An 18,182-nucleotide genomic window follows, 5' to 3' on the forward strand; every position below is an offset into this window, starting at 1 on the left:
TTCCATTCAGTGCAGTGCACTGGGCGGGTATGAGAAGGAGGAGCGTGTGTCATGTGTGAGTAGATCCGTCCACCCCTATCGCTCACCCAATCAAATTTCTTTGTGTGCTAGGTTGGCGTTTTGGGGTGATAATAGTTTGTTCTGTGGGTTTTTATAATAACATCTTTCAACAATGAACATGTATTTTTAATGAGGTTTCAAATAGAGGATTCCTTCACGATGTACAGACATATTGGGTAAAGAGTATTTAAAGAAATGCATAATCATAAGAGAGTTCATTTTTTTGTAAACTGTAGTTGAGACTCTGCCCTTTATGTACTGGACAGAACAGCTTGTATCATAAGCGTTGCTTTGGCTATCCATGCACCAAACCCGAGTTTGAGCTTTTCAAAATTGAGCAAATTAGCACAGGTAGCATTTTATCCCCAAGCCATATGTACTCATGAAAAGAGCCATATCTGGCTCGACAGCTATAGGTTCCTGACCCCTGGCATAGAAGAACACTAGTTTTCTGAACCCTTGAAATACACAGTAGAACAACACATGCAAACACAAAAAATGTTTTCACCTCTCAGGTGCTTACCATACTAAGTACAGAAGTACCTCATCTTACAAAAACTTTCCAGTATTATTCAGACAGCTCTGTAAGTGTTATTTATTTTTCTTTCTAACCAAATTGTATGGTGTCACCATCTCAGTGACATATCCTTCATTAGATATAGCATACATATCAGAGACAAAGCCCCCTCCCTCGTTTCATCAGTGAACTAGTCTGTGCCCCCCATTAGACTCCACCCAGCCTCATTAGCACCAAACAGGCTATCAACATGCATGGTCGGGTCTGCATTTAGATGCTCAACCCGATTAGGCCCTAATGGAGGAAGACTAATGACATGAATGGAAGTACACACAGACGTGCAGAGCAGTGCACTCCATGTAAGGCGCATATATTTAATGCACACTTCATCAGCCATGCGTGCAATATCAAAATCGGATCAAAGACGATTCTATCACTTGCTGTTAAGAGGGCAATTTTGGGAACTGCACATGGACGGATGTTTTTAATTTTTGAAGGAATCATTTTGTTTTTTTAACCATATATTTGTTTATTCATTTGAATCAAATCAGATCAAACAGAGCCTTAACTAGATTATCCATTTTTTGTTCTGTTTTTAATTATAATAAACAGTTTTATTTGAAAATTAAATTTGTTTGAAATATGGAGCTTTCCATGTGCACTTTAGACTTTTTTCTGTTGTTTATTTACAAAATTAGCACCTAGACTCTGCCTGATAATTTATCCGTATATTGTAAAATATTGAACTTCCCAAAATAATTGTTAATTCAAATTCGACAAGTCCTAATAAGTATATCTTTTGACTTCAGTGACATACAACTTTAAAGTTCATGACATAAATAAAACGTGTATGTTACTAGTATAGTAATTACACTTCTGTATCTTACATCGTCTATTTGTATGTGTTCTTGAAACCTGCACATTAATCTCACTATTTAGACTTTTTAAAATGTACTGTTTTTGGGGTGTAAAACCGTTAATTTGAGCTTACAATTACATGCATGTTTTACTTTTACACAACTTAATCTAATAATTCCACCTCTAATATTTGTAGTCTGTTCTCATTAAAATACAGTTCAGTATCTTGACTTTGACTATGGTAGCAACATTTTTAAGAGCAGAATGGAAACATTAAGAGTAAGGTCACTATAATCAAGGAATACACAAAAAAAAGCTTAGGGCTGTGCAATTACTGATTGTAATTTGCATATTGGATTGTTGTTTCTAAATGACCTTTTCTATTGCAGAATTTATGAACTATTGCCACAACTTCTGTCAATTAGAGTAAGACATAAACCAAACATTAAAGGAGCAGTAGTCAAGTTATGATTTGCTTTCCTCGTGGTTGAGCGGTTTGATAATGCATCATATGTTCATTAATAACAATTACAAGTATTTTTATTTCATCTCGTATATTTGATGACTGTCATTGGATTGCACTTTTACCAATTTTAAATGTTCCCCGCAACACATTTCATCCTCCAATCTCACATAATTTTGAGAACCCATTGCAGCATACTATAGCAAGATTTAATTATCTCCTTGTCGAGGTTGCATTTTCCTCATGTTAAGGTTTTTGAGTTTTCCCTTGCCCTCATGCAGGTTTCAGATCAGAGGATGTTGAAATGGTGATCTGTTCAGCCCTTTCAGACTTCTTGTTACTAAGGGCTATACAGATAAACATGACTTGACTATGGCCGAGAGTTGTATGAGTCTATGGAAACAGCAACACACAATTGTGCGACAGCCCTCAAAAAACAAATGCAATTACAATAATTTCATCTTCCTGCTTTTGCTTTCCGTAGCGCATGAACCAATGGGCAGCATTCAATAAACTATTGAAATATTTGTTTGACTTCAAACACTCATTGAAGGTTTATTAGAAAAAGACAAGTTTACACAACACTTTCCAAACAATTGCAATCAATATTAACAAAACAGTTTGTGTGACACCTTCAAACCTATTTGGATAAAAAAACACAGACGAGCTCCGTGATGATGACAAATAATCAAAAATACTGACCTTATATTCATTTCCCTTTCCTCATATTTGCTCCCCTGGGGCGACTTTATTGAGAACCCGTGCTGGCCTTGCAGATTCAATTATTTCATCGGCGAGAAGTAATGGATGTAATGAACGAATGCAAAGCCGGCAATTCATTACAGCAATTTGAATATCAACTCGAGTCTTCTGCTGCGCTCTTCTCGTTAGTTGAAAAATAAGCCTTACGATTCAGCATTAGGAGAAATTTGACATTTTAATGTGCATGCTATAATGAAGGACATTGCATTGGCAGAAATAGTTTGTGAATAAATGAATGAAAATGCCACTCCAACGACAGACTGTTACATTTGCCGGCAGCAGATGGTATGCATTGCGACACGAATTCACACGTTGTCTCGTCAAGATCAGTAGCAGAAGGGCAGCATGATCACATTCATTTAAAAAAACAAAAAGAAACACATTGGTTTCATTAATACATCTTGCCTCATGTAACCTGTCCGTAAGGGTGGTTTTTCTATATAGAGAGAATTCCTTAAATTAGTATTTTGACAAGCGAAGGCCTGGATAGGAGGTTCAACCACGAAAAAACACATCTTGTGAAGTTTTAAGTGGATCAGATATATTTAAGGGGTGCCCCAAGGCCAATTTTGCCCAGTAATAAGCAATCATAGTTGTGATTGTAGGGTGATTTTTCTTTTTCAAACGTGCATTTGACATTTGGGTTTAGTAAATTAGCTTTGGGTGTAGAAGATTCGTAAAAACTGCAGTTCACATTTGTTTGGTGAATTGTATTCGAGTACATTTTATTCATTTGTAAATTTGTTCCAACCCGGTTTCCAATGTTATCGGGGCTTTTTGAAGAAAAAGTATGGAGACTGCAAAGAGGTTCTGGCTTATTTGCCTTTGTGGAGATCTTATAACAAAAACACCTCCTCCACAACTAGGCTCGTTTCCTCCTTTACCTTCTTCTTTTCTTGATTGTGGAAGTGAAACAATTGACTAAGCACTTCCCTCAAGGAGGGCAGCTGCTTTTCCACCATCGGCTGGCCTTTGAGCCAGACCTCCATTGCTTTCCTTGCTGCATTCGTAGTCGCCATACTTTGCACTTGAAAAGCACAAATAACATATGAAACCGATTTGGAACAGAATAAGGGATAAATAATATATGATACCAAAATACAGTTTACCACGCAAATGGGACATGCACGTTTTTTAATGTTTACAACAGTGGCCCCCAAAACCACGTTTTCTCCAGCCCCCTAAACAATACCAGAGAGCACTCTTACCTAAAAAAGAATAGAGTCTGGGTGTGCCTTCTTGGTTTTAACAAGATATCAACCTGGGTTGCTGCAGTGAGAGCGCCAAATTCTTACCAGTGATATAGATGACATACGAAGAGGCGTTAGATTTTATCTCTTTATCTTTTGTCACAATACAACAGAGGAATGTCAATTTTGTTGTGCATTTAAAATGATACAATGACAACACATTTGTCATTTACAATGCTTAAAATTAAGAATAGAATTTATTGCCATTGTAACATGTGAAACGCACACAATATTTTGGCTGAGGTACCCTAACGTGACTAAAAACGGTATGATAATGAGATACAATTTACTGCCTTTGCGCCAGTCATATATACCACTGGTGGTCCAGTTCTCAAACAACTCAGCTAATCTCAGAGTAAGACGGGGGAAAGAGGGAGACATTTTATGTTCCATTGAGGTTTTTTCTGTGAAGAACCTACAGAGTATAATTTATTTTTTTAATTCCACAAATAGTGCTATTATTTCATTTCTGACTTTTGTTCTATAGGGAATACAGAATAGGTTGTTTGGTTGGTATATATTTCAATAATAGTGCTGGGATTTTCTCTCTGATATTGGTTCTGTAACGAATCAAGAAGGGTTATTTGATTATGACTTTCTGGAAAACAACTATTTTTTTACATTTAGGCACTCCTGCAATCGTCACACTTTTCCTGTTACAAACTCACCCCGGCCCCTCATCAGAGAAGGTAAAAGGTTTGAAGCCCTCACAGGATAGTTTTGGGACCCCTGTTTTACACCCTGGGTGAGTCTTTTGAACACAAATTCGCTTTTCAAAAAACTTTTAAAAGCACAGCTCTGATTGCTTATATTACCAGGCCAAATTGGCCTTGGGCTACCTCGTAAATAAGCGTGATCCAAGATATACAATTCTCATGGTTTCACACACTATTCAGGCCTTTGCTCATTGAAATAAGCTTTTTGGAAATTCGACTTTTATAGAAGGACAAGACTAAGAATACTGTACTAAAATGATGTTCGGGAATGTTTTAATTATGCCCGAGTGATGTGAAACCTTACAGGAAGCTTTTTCTCACCAGATTCAGGCCTTGGCTGATGAAAAATCACACGTTCGAAAATAAGGACCACCCATAATGTCCATGTTCTCATTACTCCCTGCACCATTCTCATTTCCTGTTTCGCACCCTGCGCTCCAGCTCAAGAAAGACTTCCTCTGTGACGGGCTGGGCCTGGGTCACCACTGCTCCCTCGCCACCCAACTCCACAGTCATGAGGCAGCACATGTCGACCAGTTCTTCCTGGCAACGCCTCATACTGGCATCCAGCCGGGGCCTCTGGGCCGGGTCGCGCCTCATGGCCCCTTTCTCGGCTACCGTGAAGCCAAGTAGTCCAAACAGTACACGGTCAGACAGCTCAGCATCCAAGTAACCACTCCCATCTGACAGGGTAGCGCGAATTCGCCACAAGCCGTCACGAGCGCTCAATTTGTCCAGGAGGGTGACGATAAAGGCTTTGATTGTTATGGAGGTGGGTGCGGAGATTTTATCCAGCAGGCACAGGTATGTGAATGGGGGAGAGGTAAGGGTAACGTCACCTAATTGATCAGTCTCTGCCGCAGTTAAATACTCCATATCCTCTATGACATCGCCCTCGTCCCGTTCCAAGGAAGGTTGACGAGGAGCAGAGATAGAAGACAAGAGATCGCCCCCCTGAGAAATTGCGGCGTCCAAATCGTCCAGCGTCAGGTCCACAAAATCATCATCTGCAAACTCCTCAGCGCCTTCCGAGTTGCGCTCTGCAGGGCCTGGCACTGGTTCCTCTGGCCTGTTACCAGGGCGACCACTTGAGAATGAATTGACTCCGCTTGCACTGGAGCGCAAAGAGGCTTCACTTCTATGAGACAAGGTCATAAATGAACTAAAAAGCTGGATTTACAAGGCATGACTAGGTACCAATTTCCATTTTAAATCATCTTAATGCATCTTTAAGTGTTGATATCACTGTTTACGTTTGACCCAACGTTGGCATGCGGCCACAACCGAAGAGTAAACAATAATTAAAGTTAAAATTATTACTGTATTTTCTGGACTAAAAGGGACACCTTCGAAAGTGTTGCGGCTTACACAGTAGTCAGGAAAGTAAGGTGGGTAAAATTGTAAATGCATAAAGTATTTATTCATGTGCGATACAACACGGTTTCATGGTATACTACCATATTTGTGCAATTGTTGATCAATCGATGAACATTGCCCACCAAAATCGCAAAACATAAATGCAACTGAAATCAAGCCGAGGTCCGCAGCGGTGAGAATGAGAAACCTAAACACTAAACCAGTGATACAGATGACATACAAATAGACATTGAATTGTATCTCATTATCACATAATTTTTTACTTACAGTGCCAGAAACAAGTTAGAGAACGGAGAAAACCGAAACTCATCCCGAAAGATATCAATAAATGCAAAGTAAGATTCATTATTAGATACACCAAAGAGTTTTCCTGATCATGCTTTTTTGTTTTTATTGATACGTTTCAGGACGACTTTGCATCATCTCCATTCTCCAACAATTGTTTATGGCACCATGGGTAAAAATAATGTTATACGATAACATCGAACACATTTTCTTATGTCATCTCTAACGCTGGTGGTCTAGTGAATTGGATTGGCGCTCTCACCGCCGTGATCTTGGTTTGAATACTGTTGCATAAAATATTATGAGATTTGGGTCAGCGACATTGTTCAACTGATCAATTATTGCACTATAATATGCCGTAAGTATATAAGATGGGCAACGGATATATACAAATCATTTTTGGCTAGCTTTTGCTGTAGTTGAAGACTTTTTAGAGTATTTTGTTGAAAGTCTTTGTTTTTTGTTTATGTCTCACGCAACAATTTTGACACACTATGCAAATTTGTGTTTTTGGAAACGCAAGGTAAAATAGGGTGATACTAAGATATGGTCTAACGCCTCGTCATATGACATTTGTATGACTAGTGATGTAGTGGAAACGTGTCGGCACCCTCATTGATATGACCCGGGTTCGAATGATTTTTCATACGATGTATTGCGATCTGATTGATCATTGACCGAAGTTTTCAAATTTCTGGCCAATTTGTCGTGCCTAAGAAACGGAAAAAATAATGTTCAAATTTGGCATACTTATATATTTCAAGTAAGCCATTTTAATTTAGGAGAAGAAAGAAATAAAAACATTTATTTTGCAAAGATGCAAAATGTTTCTTACTTAATGTGTGGCATCTAATGTTTTAAATCCAAGCAGCAAATGACAACCAGAAGCTTAAATCTAAAATGTCATGGTGATTACAACTGAGGAGAGGAGTTTTTGTGCAAAATGTCAAGGCATCAAAATGACAACCACCCACCTGCTAGATGAGGCACTCAGGCGCCTGACAGCGGAGCTTCCGGAGGAAGGAGTGGAAAACTGGCTGAGCGTCCTGTAGCCGCTGTCTTGAATTGAATTGAAGGGAAGCCTCGCCGGCACAACCTCCTGCTGCTGCTCCACCTCTTCAACAGCTTCGAGACTTGCCAACAGCTCTAAATCATCTAACTCCAGGTCGTGCTCTCCCTGGTTGCTAGCATCACCTTTGGTAGTTTTGTAGAGGGAGTGTTTTGTAAAAGAAATGATGGAGTTGATACAATGACTATGGATCTTCTCTACCTTGGTGCAGTGATGAAGCTTCTTCTCCAACTTCCGCTTCCTGCTGCTGCTCTTCAGGCAATCTCAATACTCGACAAAGAAGGCTTCCCTGTCAGAACAGTACCAGGGCGGCTATGTTGCGTTAAGTCAAGTCAGTGTAGTTTCAACTGTCTCATCAGTGCTCTAAAAAGACAGCATTAGTGATTACTGATTCAAGAGTCAACATGGCATTGGAGAAGCTAAGGGTGCCGTCTATGAATCCCCCTGAACAAAATGTAAGTTTTATACAGAGCAATAGACGGGATATTTCTACTGTACTTTGTTTTCATTTTTATTGAGACCACTGTTCTATAATCTGTCTGCAGCGACCGTAGGTGTCCTAAAAGGCACATCTAGATAAAATGTATTATTATTATTACTTTTGAAGAAAGTCTACCAGGTTTATGGGGGTATTCTACTGAATTGAATATAAAAACATTTTCCCTTTTTTGTGCAATCCTGCGTAAACATAGTGGACTTTTAATAAAGGCATTTTGACTTTTACAAGGTGGCAGCATTGTGTGACACTATACGTACGCCTACTTTTACAAGGTGAATAAATGTACAATGAAATTAAATCTTGCTTGCAGGTTTAAGGAGAAACATAGTCTGACAGTACATGCGGGAAAAGGTCAGATCAAGACCACAAAATTGATCAAATACGAGTACTGTAAGGCTGTTTAAACCCTCGCTCAAATAATAAATGGCTTTATTTGGACTTCTTTTAGTCAGATTAGGAAGATAGTACTTTCTAGAGGTAAGACTGGGCCTAAAAAAAAATCAAGCCCCGAAACTAAAAAGCGACCCAGTCCGAGCTCAACCAATTAACTTGATTTGACTTCCCGTGCCCGAAGCAAACCCCAATTTTCATACTTTTTTTGGTAGGACTCAGGAGGACGAAGGTGATTTTGTCCAACTAGACCCCTACGTCCTTACGACCACTTGTACAAACGACCTTCAAACAAGTGTATACTTTCATAAAAAAACAACCTGGATAGTTTGTAACTGCCAGCAGGTGCATGTTTTTTTCCAAGAGATTCTAATATTTTGCTGCAGATGCTTACTTTTTGGTTCAATTACTGGAACTGCAGCAAGTAGTAGCACGGCAACGCCTACGACAATTTTGGCAGCAGGCCAACGCGGAAATCTACTACTACAATCAGTTGCGGCAACATATGGAGCCATTGGAATGAATTCATTAATGACCGGTATGGTTGGTTGGAACCAGTTGTACGTCAGATGTTACCTGTAGTGTATTTATATGCACAACTCATAAACAGACAAGATGCAGCAATGAAGCACATTTTTGGAGGGACAAGCAAATAACTACAGTACTTGATCGAATCTGTAAAGTGACAAAAATAAAATCTTCTATTATTCAATGTCCAAACTTAAAAGTGGAAACATGGTCTATTTACGTAATGATATTGCTCGTATGTGGCTCATTTAATTTAGGTTATTCCCAAACTACATGTACAGAATCACTCGGGTCACTTGTCATGTACACTGGAGATCAAAATTAAAGAACAAGTTGTAAAAAAAAAAAAAAAAAAAAAAAAAGAAATAATACCATCTACACTGTTTCACAGTTAAGTTACATGTTATTGTGTCTATATCACGGTACTACCAGGGTTGGGTAGGGTTACTTGATTACTTTTGGATTACTCCAATACCAAATATGCTAATAAAGGACAAAAGAAACTAAATCTGAATAAAATTATGACTCACAACACATGGTAAAATTTCTCTCCTGGCTTTGATCTCCGGCAAAACTAACATAAAATGCGACAGAAACAAAATGAAAATAAATCCAAACAGCTGGCCAACATCATTTTTGCCGTTCCATGTATTAAGTGACTCCCCAAGCCTGCACAAAATTTTGTCATTTTATTCATATTTAGTTTCTTTTGTCTTTTATTAGCATATTTGGTATTGGAGTAATCCAAAAGTAATTGAAAGTAATCAAGTTAAAGTAACCCTACCCAACCCTGGGTACTACAACAGTTTTTTCACAGAACGACTCAAAGCATTTTACCCAAAAATATTTTTCAGAAAAAACACTGATTTAAATTAGAAAACACACTGATCAAAACTAGAGAACAACAAGGACTTTGGCATGGAAAAATCCCGACAGTTACAACAGTCAGCAATTAGTAAGAGGTGTACAGGCCTCTGCTGTGAATGACTTGAGCACATCTGCAGCCACAGTATAGCACCAGTCTCTCAAAATGGTCTGGTGAGATTTGAGTCCATTCTTCTTCCAGCTTCTTACAGTTTGGTGATAGTAGTAGGTTTCCTAACCATAACTTTGTCAACAAGGATTTTCCAGAGGTTCTCCATTGGGTGGAGATCAGGACTCTGGCCAGGCTATTAATTCAGTGATTTCACCTTCAAGGATATTCTTTACCCGTTTTGCTGCGTGTCCAGCATGAAGACTGCAGGCTGACTGAGCAAGTAAGGAACCATGTGCCGAAGAAAGTTCTGATACACATTTGCATTCATTTTTGACATATTTTTTGCTAATGAGAGGTTTGGTCACTGTAGCGTTGGCCTTCAGTCTAAATACTCTTTAACAGCGAAAACAAATCCTTATCATGTTCATCACTGAACTGGCCAGTAATTCCAGCTGAAGTGTGGAAACAATTATCCATTGACATCCTCTGCAGTGACCTGTCATCTCTTGCAAATGTTTTCTGTGGACAACCACCCTTCACGGGCAACTTGAATAGTTTGTAGTTTTGTTAAGATTAAGCATTCTTGAATTTACAAATTTGGAACAATCGAGTTGTCTTGCTATAGCTGATAGGGTCATGCCTTTCGTTTTCAGCTGGTCAACCTTCTGCTGAAGGTTTTCAGTCACTTTAAAACGGCCCACTATCTTGCAAAGTCAGTGAAACTGGCAGTTAGTATGCCAGTTCAATAGGGGTTAAGAGATATTAAGGGAAATGAGCAACATGTTCTTGATTAGAGTCATTAAGTTGGGGACACGTGAAGTTTTCTCTATTTTTGATCAGTGCATTTTTGAAAAATACAGGTTCTTTTCTTTGTTATGCCTTATCCATTTTGTAAAAAAGCGTTGTAGAAGCATGGGATAGATGTCCTTAAATTGTTGAGCAGTGAAAGTGGTAATTATTTTAAAATAATTCCATTCTTTAAAAGTTATTCTTTAATTTTGATCTCCAATGTAAATTGATTGTTCGGACTGGTAACCCTTGACAAAAAAATAAAATAAAATAAAAAATACACAAAATTACGATCTCAGTCCCTGCATCTGAACATACGCAGAGAACAACTGAGGGTTTATTGTAAAACACGTTCTACCAAGCAGGTATGTTTGGAAGGCATGGTTACTATGGTAACTGGTCGAGATTTCAATTGAGTTCCATTTCTATGGTTTGAGTTACCACTGCTTTGTCGAAAGGACAACTCAGCGTTTACACATTTGAGGGGTTCTCACTAAACCTGTTTTATAGAATGTATCCCACAAGAGCTTAATCACATGCAAAACAACATAAATCTACCATACCTGGTTGTTACTTTGGGCCAAATCTTCCACTTCCCCACCGAGGACCCTTACATTGTCCTGCCCCAACAAAAGCATTCCGAGTCTGCAGTTCATCTGCCCTTGCAGCTGCAGCTTCACACCAGGCCTGGAAGTTAAAAACTTAAATCAGCTGTTTGTTTTTTGTCTTGATTAAAAAATAAGAATGCTAGTGAGTGTGTAGGTTCTCCACCTAAGAGCAGTGCTTAGTGCAGGTATTGTTTGATACTCCATGGCCTCTAGGCTCTGGACACCATCTGTCACCTTGGACAAAGGTGTTGGTCATAATCCATAGATTTAAAAAGCCATTTAGATCATCAATTTCCCGCTTACCTGAAGCAGGAGCATACGTGTAGGTTTGGCTTCCCACGGCCTCTGAGTGCTCTGTGTGACTGCTGAAATGTTCTCATTGTCACAGTCTGTGCCCTTCCATTTCTGCAGCTGACTATAGGCCGGCTGACTAATGTCTAGTAATGAGTCAACCTACAAAAGAGAAAGCTGCAATGCTCAGTGCGTTTAGTTTTGCCTGCTGAGAGACACAATATTGCCCTAAACAATAGTGACATCTAAAAGTGCTGAGTGTGACCAAGCAGATGCTACAACGCAATACAAAAAAAAAAAAAAAAAAACCATCATTTTTTTTGTCTGCATTCATAAACAATAATTGCTCATAGAATATATTGAAAACATAACTAAGAATCAGTATAATTAACGCATAGGAGCCTTTCAAAACACTAAAGGTCACCAAACAAAATTAAGAATAACAATAATAATAATAAAAAAAAAAAAAAAAAAAAAAAAAACTATATACTGGACTGTCTCAGAAAATTAGAATATTGTGATAAAGTTCTTTATTTTCTGTAATGCAATTAAAAAAACAAAAATGTCATACATTCTGGATTCATTACACATCAACTGAACTATTTCAAGCCTTTTATTATTTTAATATTGCTGAATTAGGCTTACAGCTTAAGAAAACTCAAAAATCCTATCTCAAAATATTAGAATATCATGAAAAAGTATACAAGTAGGCTATTCAACTAATCACCTGAATCATCTAATTAACTCGAAACACCTTGCGAGGGTTTCCTGAGCCTTAAAAACACTCAGCTTGGTTCAGTAAACTAAATCACTGCTGATCTGACTGCTGTCCAGAGGACCATCATTGATACCCTCCATCAGGAGGGTAAGACACAAAAAGAAATTTCTCAAAGAGCAGGCTGTTCACAGAGTGCAGTTTCAAAGCATATCCACAAAAAGTCTGTTGGAAGGGAAAAATGTGGCCGGAAACGCTGCACAACCAAGAGAGATGACCGCAGCCTTAACAAAATTGTGAAGAAGAGCCGCTTCCAGAATTTGAGGGAGCTTCAAAGACAGTGGGCTGAAGCTGGAGTCCAGGTATCAAAAGCCACAGTTCACAGACGTGTCCGGGAAATGGGCTACAATAGCCGTATTCCCATGGTCAAGCCACTTCTGAACTCAAGACAACGGAAGAAGCGTCTGACTTGGGCTATGGAGAAGAAGCACTGGACAGTTGCAGAGTGGTCCAAAGTCCTCTTTTCAGACGAAAGCAAGTTTTGCCTTTCATTTGGAAGTCAAGGCGCCAGAGTCTGGAGAAAGGCTGGAGAAGAGCAAAATCCAAGTTGCTTGAAATCCAGTGTGAAGTTGCCACAGTCAGCAATGGTTTGGGGAGCCATGTCAGCTGCTGGTGTTGGTCCACTGTGTTTTATCAAGTCCAGAGTAAATGCAACTGTGTACCAAGAGATTTTAGAGCACTACATGCTTCCATCTGCTGAAAAGCTCTATGGAGATGAGTATTTCATTTTCCAGCATGATCTGGCACCTGCCCACAGTGCCAAAACCACCCTTAAGTGGTGCACTGACCATGGCATCACTGCCCTTGATTGGCCTGCTAATTCCCCTGACCTGAACCCCATCAAGAATTTGTGGGGTATAGTTAAGAAGAAGATGAAAGACACCAGACCTACAAATGCAAATGAGCTGAAGGCCGCTATCGAAGCATCCTGGGCATCAATAACACCTCAGCAATGCCACAGGCTGATTGCCTCCATGCCACGCCGGATTGATGCAGTAATCCGTGCAAAAGGATTCCCAACCAAGTACTGAGTGCATCAATGGACATTTTCAAATGTTTGATTTAGTTTTGCTGTTATAAAATTATTTTTTTACTTGGTCTGAGGAAGTGTTCTAATATTTTGAGATAGGATTTTTGAGTTTTTTTCAGCTGTAAGCCAAAATCAGCAATATTCAAATAATAAAAGGCTTGAAATAGTTCAGTTGATGTGTAATGAATCCAGAATGTATGACATTTTTGTTTTTTTAATTGCATTACAGAAAATAAAGAACTTTATCACAATATTCTAATTTTCTGAGACAGTCCTGTATATATATATATATATATATATATATATATATATATATATATATATATATATATTAAAGCCTAATGATTATATAAACATGAATAAAAACAGCAGTGGTGATACTCTGTTATTAGTTACAAATACAACATTTTATTTAACATGCTGGCATACGTCAACATCAAAGTGTAAAGAAACAAAGACAATCAGACTATATCTCAATATTGTTTTTTTATTTTAATGATAGAAGTTTTTACGACTAGGAGATGCTAAATAATACACAATGTCTCTGATCCGTCAGTTGTAAAGAGAACTCAGCGATTCTTGGTGGAGGTATATAAAGACATTCCGGTCCAGTATGGAGCTTATGCTGGTGTTGGCGGCATTGGCAACGTGATCAAACTGATGTTTGCTGGCATGCTGTTCTGGTTCTTTATCAAGTTCAGTTTTGGACGTAACCTCCTTGTCAAGCACCCAGAGTTTTTTTCCTTTGGACTCTTCTCTAAGGCTAAACCAACCCGGAAGCAGATGGAATCATCATTATTTGGGTTCGTTTTCTATGGAGAAAGTTATACAGAGGGCCTGGACCCTACCCAGGGAAAACCAAACGGCAAAATATGCACTATAGTTCAAGGGCCAGAATGTGGCCACGCCCATTGCTTTAGTGCAGGCAGCCCTCACAATGCTCAACGAATCTACAGCCATGCCCAAGAGTGGCGGAGTGTATACACAAGGAGCTGCATTCGCGAAAACTACCTTGATCAAGCGCCTCGACAAACATGGCATTCAGTTCTCTGTCATCTAGTGAGGGTCATTTATGACATTGTGCTCTAGGTTTTACTTTGGAGCCTTTGAAAGTAGCTGCAGAATAAACAATGGGAATGTTTCCAATTGAGAAGAGAGGATTCATGATTGAAATGCATTGAGAGATCACAATGGTAATGACTATTGTTGAAATATTTTGGCACTTAATAGTAATATTGCATTCTGCAAATAAATATATGCCAATGTCTCTTACAACAAGTGTATACTTTCAAAAACAAGCCACTTGCATAGTTTGTACCTGAACACAAAAAGTACCACTGAGATGAGTCTTGTGGGCTTGTGCAAGTCCCTCAGGGAGAACCGGGTAGTCCAAATCTTTCAGGTCAGTCAGGAGCCACTGGTCGAAAGCCTAGTGTGATAAGGAACACTATTTTTGTTGGTGTTGAATACTGCGTCTGAATAATGAAATACAGAATTCCTAGTACATTTTGGAATTTCTGTTCTGAAATCCAACCCGCCGTTGTGAGCCCAATTGAATATTAAGAGATTAATGAACTCTTCTAAATATTCCCTAGAGCAGGGGTCTCCAACGTAGAGCCTGTGGGCATCAGGGTGCCCCCTATATACAGCTGAGGTGCGTGCGAACCTATTCCGAAAACAGCACACCAGTGCTGGGTCATTGTTATTTTGTAGTACAATATATATTTTAGTAGTTGACTGAGTATTTAACTGTACTTACAATAATTATCTCGGCAGTAACATAGCAACAACATAGTAATAACTTGAAGAGTCATTTTAGCATTGGCTCAGGAGTTAGAGCGCTCATCTTGGGATCAAGAGATTGCAGGTTCGATTCCCGGCTCCTCAGTGTTATGTCGAAGTGTCCTTGGGCAAGACACTGAATCCCTAATGCCCCAAATACGGTCTTCATTGACTTGAAAAGCGCTATATAAATGCAGACAGTTTACCATTTAGTAATGCATATAACTTGGGGTGCCCTTTGCACCAATAAGAAAAAAAACGTGTCTCTAAGATTGTAAAAGGTTGGAGACCCCTGCCCTGGAGTTTAGGGAATAGGGTTTGCATATTACAGCCTGTTATGCTTTTTCATACGACCATCCAAATAAATGTGCCAAAAAGAATAATTGTATATACAAAATCCAGAACAAATAATTTGCATCCTGTTTTGGTGCCATTCCATTTTGAGTATAAGCAAATACAAAAAAAAAAATCTAACGCATTTTTTTCCCCCTCGTGGCCCGGCCCCTCTTGCAAATTTACTCTATGAAGCCCGTGACTAAAAAGGTTTGCTCACCATTGGTTTGGATTAAATTAGACTGATCGTATTTTTATATTATTTGTAATAGTCTATGACATGTAAGTGGTTGTATTTTGATGTACATCAACATAAAACATTTGCAAAAATGGAAACAATCAAAACGTAAGTGTTTAAGGAAAATAATGTGTAAAGACAAGTGGTGATTATTTGTATAGCCCTTAATCACAAAAAAGTCAGACCACTATTAAAACATCCCAAGATCTGAAACCAAAATGAGGGCAAAATCCTCAGGATGAAACCTTGAGATGGGTCTGCACATGAGGTAATGCCCCCTTTTAGGATGACTAGGTTGCAATGGATGTTGCAATGGCACCCACTGACAATACACAAACATCATTATATACAAGACAGGAAATGCTACATGGATAGTTGAAGGCAGTTTTGCTTTATTATTGTCAGTACAGAAGATTTCTACTTACCTGTTGGTTTATTTGCTGCTGCGTCAGCCTGCCAATTCCTCCTGCCTCTTCCTGTAGCCACTCAACACAAGCCTCGAGCCAGCCAAAAGGTACGCGGACATGCCAAGAGGACTGCAACCAGGCTTGGGTGACCTGGACCGCAGCCTGAGGAGTCATACCGAGTTTCTATGATAAAACCCCTTCCACACAAATGGAAACATTAGTCTTGTTATCAATATTAGCTTTGCTACAATGCTAAGTTATTAACGTAAGTAACAAGATTGAAGTAACAATTATATGACAAAGAACACATCAGAAATGCTACGTCAGAAATGCTATTTAAGGATTAAATTCAGCAAACCCCAATTTTCACTGCTTGCACTTGTTTTATTTATAAATTTATTTTTTTTGCAGGAAAATTTTGCATTAGGATAGGCATGTCAATCTTCGGTTGGCTTCGGGCCGGATGTACACCTTATGTTCTCAGGTGGGCCAGCCAGTTGCAGGGCAAACATGGAGACAGAAAACTCACTCCCTCAATTCACACCAAGGGACAATTTGGACCGGCCAATTACCCTGATATGCATTGGTTTTTTTTGAATGTGGGAGGAGCCCAGAGTGCACTGACACACAAGCACGGGGAGGCTACCTTGATTTGATCCCATGACCTGAGAACTGTGCTGCAGACGCGCTAACCACTCATCCGCCGCGCCACCCTGCGGTTCGTTATTTACGTATATTATTATTGCGTACACTTGTTCATTATTTTGGCTCACTGTTTTTTGTTTTGACTATTATTTTGCACTGTGGTTTGTGCTACTCAGCAGCAGTAAGTATAATTATATATATATATATATATATATATATATATAATGTATATGTATATACACATGCATATTTTTTAACATGTGCATGTATATAAATAGGTGTGAACTTGGATATTTGCTTGCGCAAATGTGCCCTGCGATTGACTTGAACCCTACATAAGTGTACATCTATGGAGGACTGATCCTGCCATTTTTGAAAATAATGTCTACCTATTTTTCACAAATATATGCCATGCAGGGCAGCACGGCGGCTCAGTGGTTAGCGCGTGTGCGGCACAGTTACAAGGTCATGAGATCGAACCTCCTGTGTGGAGTTTGAATGTTGTCCCCATGCTTGCGTGGGTTTCCTCCAGGCACTCCGGTTTCCTCCAACAATCCAAAAACTTGCGTAGTAGGTGAATTGGCTGGTCCAAATTGTCCCTAGATGTGAATGAGCAAGCAAATTGTCTGTCCCTGTGTGCCCGCCAACTGGCTGGCAACCAGTTCAGGGTGTCCCCTGCCCACTGCCCGGAGACAGCTGGGATGGGCTCCAGCACCACGGCGACCCTACTGATGATAAGCGGTGCAGATGGATGGTTGGATGGATATGCAATGCAATAAAAACACCATTAATCACGTAGTACCTCAATATGACATTTTGTTATTAATTATTATATTTTATTATTTATTTTGTTAGGTATTTTGTAATGTAGTTTGTAGTGTATTTTGCCATGCTTTTGACAAGCAGTAAAAAATGGTTGGTCGAATGACATTGAAACATACATTTTAATTTTGAGGCAAAAACTATAAATAAACCAGACTTTGTATGTTCCAGTAATGAACACGATACGATGTTTAAATCGTATCAATAAAGAGAGGTATATAATCTTCTGACACGTCATTCAAACTTAAAGCAAAAATACATACCTCGAGTAGAAACGCAGAAAAATAGCGCCACTAATTCTCAGAACAAACAACTTCCGGGGTGTGAAAACGCCTATTGTGACTGATGGCAGTAACAGCCAATTAGAGCTTTTCTTAAAGGCGCCTCTCGCCATTTGCCTTAACCAATTGCCTCGCGGGTTAAACCGCGCAGTTTCTTTTAGGGGTGGCTGGGAATTCCAGCTCTTTTTTTGAGAACTGGCTTTTTCGGCTCGACTCTTGGCAGCCCGGTCTTTCGGCTTCGATATTGATCTTTAATTGTTTTTGATGCTTTAATCCAGAAAACCAGAGCCTTTAAATGACCAATTATTATGGAACCAAACGCACGTAACAATTAAAAAAAAAAGGGGGGGGGGGGGGGGGGGTGATGAAGATGGAGGGGGAAAGGAAAAAAACCCAAGAAGAGGAAAAATACAAGTAAAAGGGGAAAAGGA

The 18,182-nt window shown here is 39.2% G+C and overlaps 1 protein-coding gene across 1 annotated transcript; it reads right to left on the minus strand.

The window, feature by feature from the left end:
• Positions 1–2,437: 2,437 nt before the first annotated feature.
• On the minus strand, positions 2,438–17,871 carry rmi1 (RMI1, RecQ mediated genome instability 1, homolog (S. cerevisiae)). Its single transcript, XM_088336052.1, has 9 exons — positions 17,734–17,871; positions 16,022–16,200; positions 14,562–14,672; positions 11,451–11,600; positions 11,311–11,381; positions 11,103–11,226; positions 7,559–7,646; positions 7,263–7,482; positions 2,438–5,764 (listed from the first exon to the last, which is right to left on the minus strand). Exons 2-9 carry the CDS (start codon positions 16,175–16,177, stop codon positions 5,038–5,040), a joined length of 1,647 nt encoding a protein of 548 aa, XP_088192178.1. The 5' UTR covers positions 16,178–16,200; positions 17,734–17,871; the 3' UTR covers positions 2,438–5,037.
• Between the last annotated feature and the right edge of the window lie 311 nt (positions 17,872–18,182).

The sequence above is a fragment of the Urocampus carinirostris genome, chromosome 5 (assembly GCF_059441175.1).
Source record: "Urocampus carinirostris isolate Australia breed hairy pipefish chromosome 5, RoL_Ucar_1.0, whole genome shotgun sequence".
NCBI lineage: Eukaryota > Metazoa > Chordata > Actinopteri > Syngnathiformes > Syngnathidae > Urocampus > Urocampus carinirostris.

Coding starts and splice junctions, on each gene's coding strand:
- rmi1 (XM_088336052.1), bottom strand. CDS start 16,177: ATGACTCCTCAGGCTGCGGTCCAGGTCACCCAAGCCTGGTTGCAGTCC. Junction 11,601..14,561: donor GTGGTACTTTTTGTGTTCAG/GTACAAACTATG, acceptor TCTCTTTTGTAG/GTTGACTCATTACTAGACAT. Junction 5,765..7,262: donor CTGAGTGCCTCATCTAGCAG/GTGGGTGGTTGT, acceptor CTTGTCTCATAG/AAGTGAAGCCTCTTTGCGCT.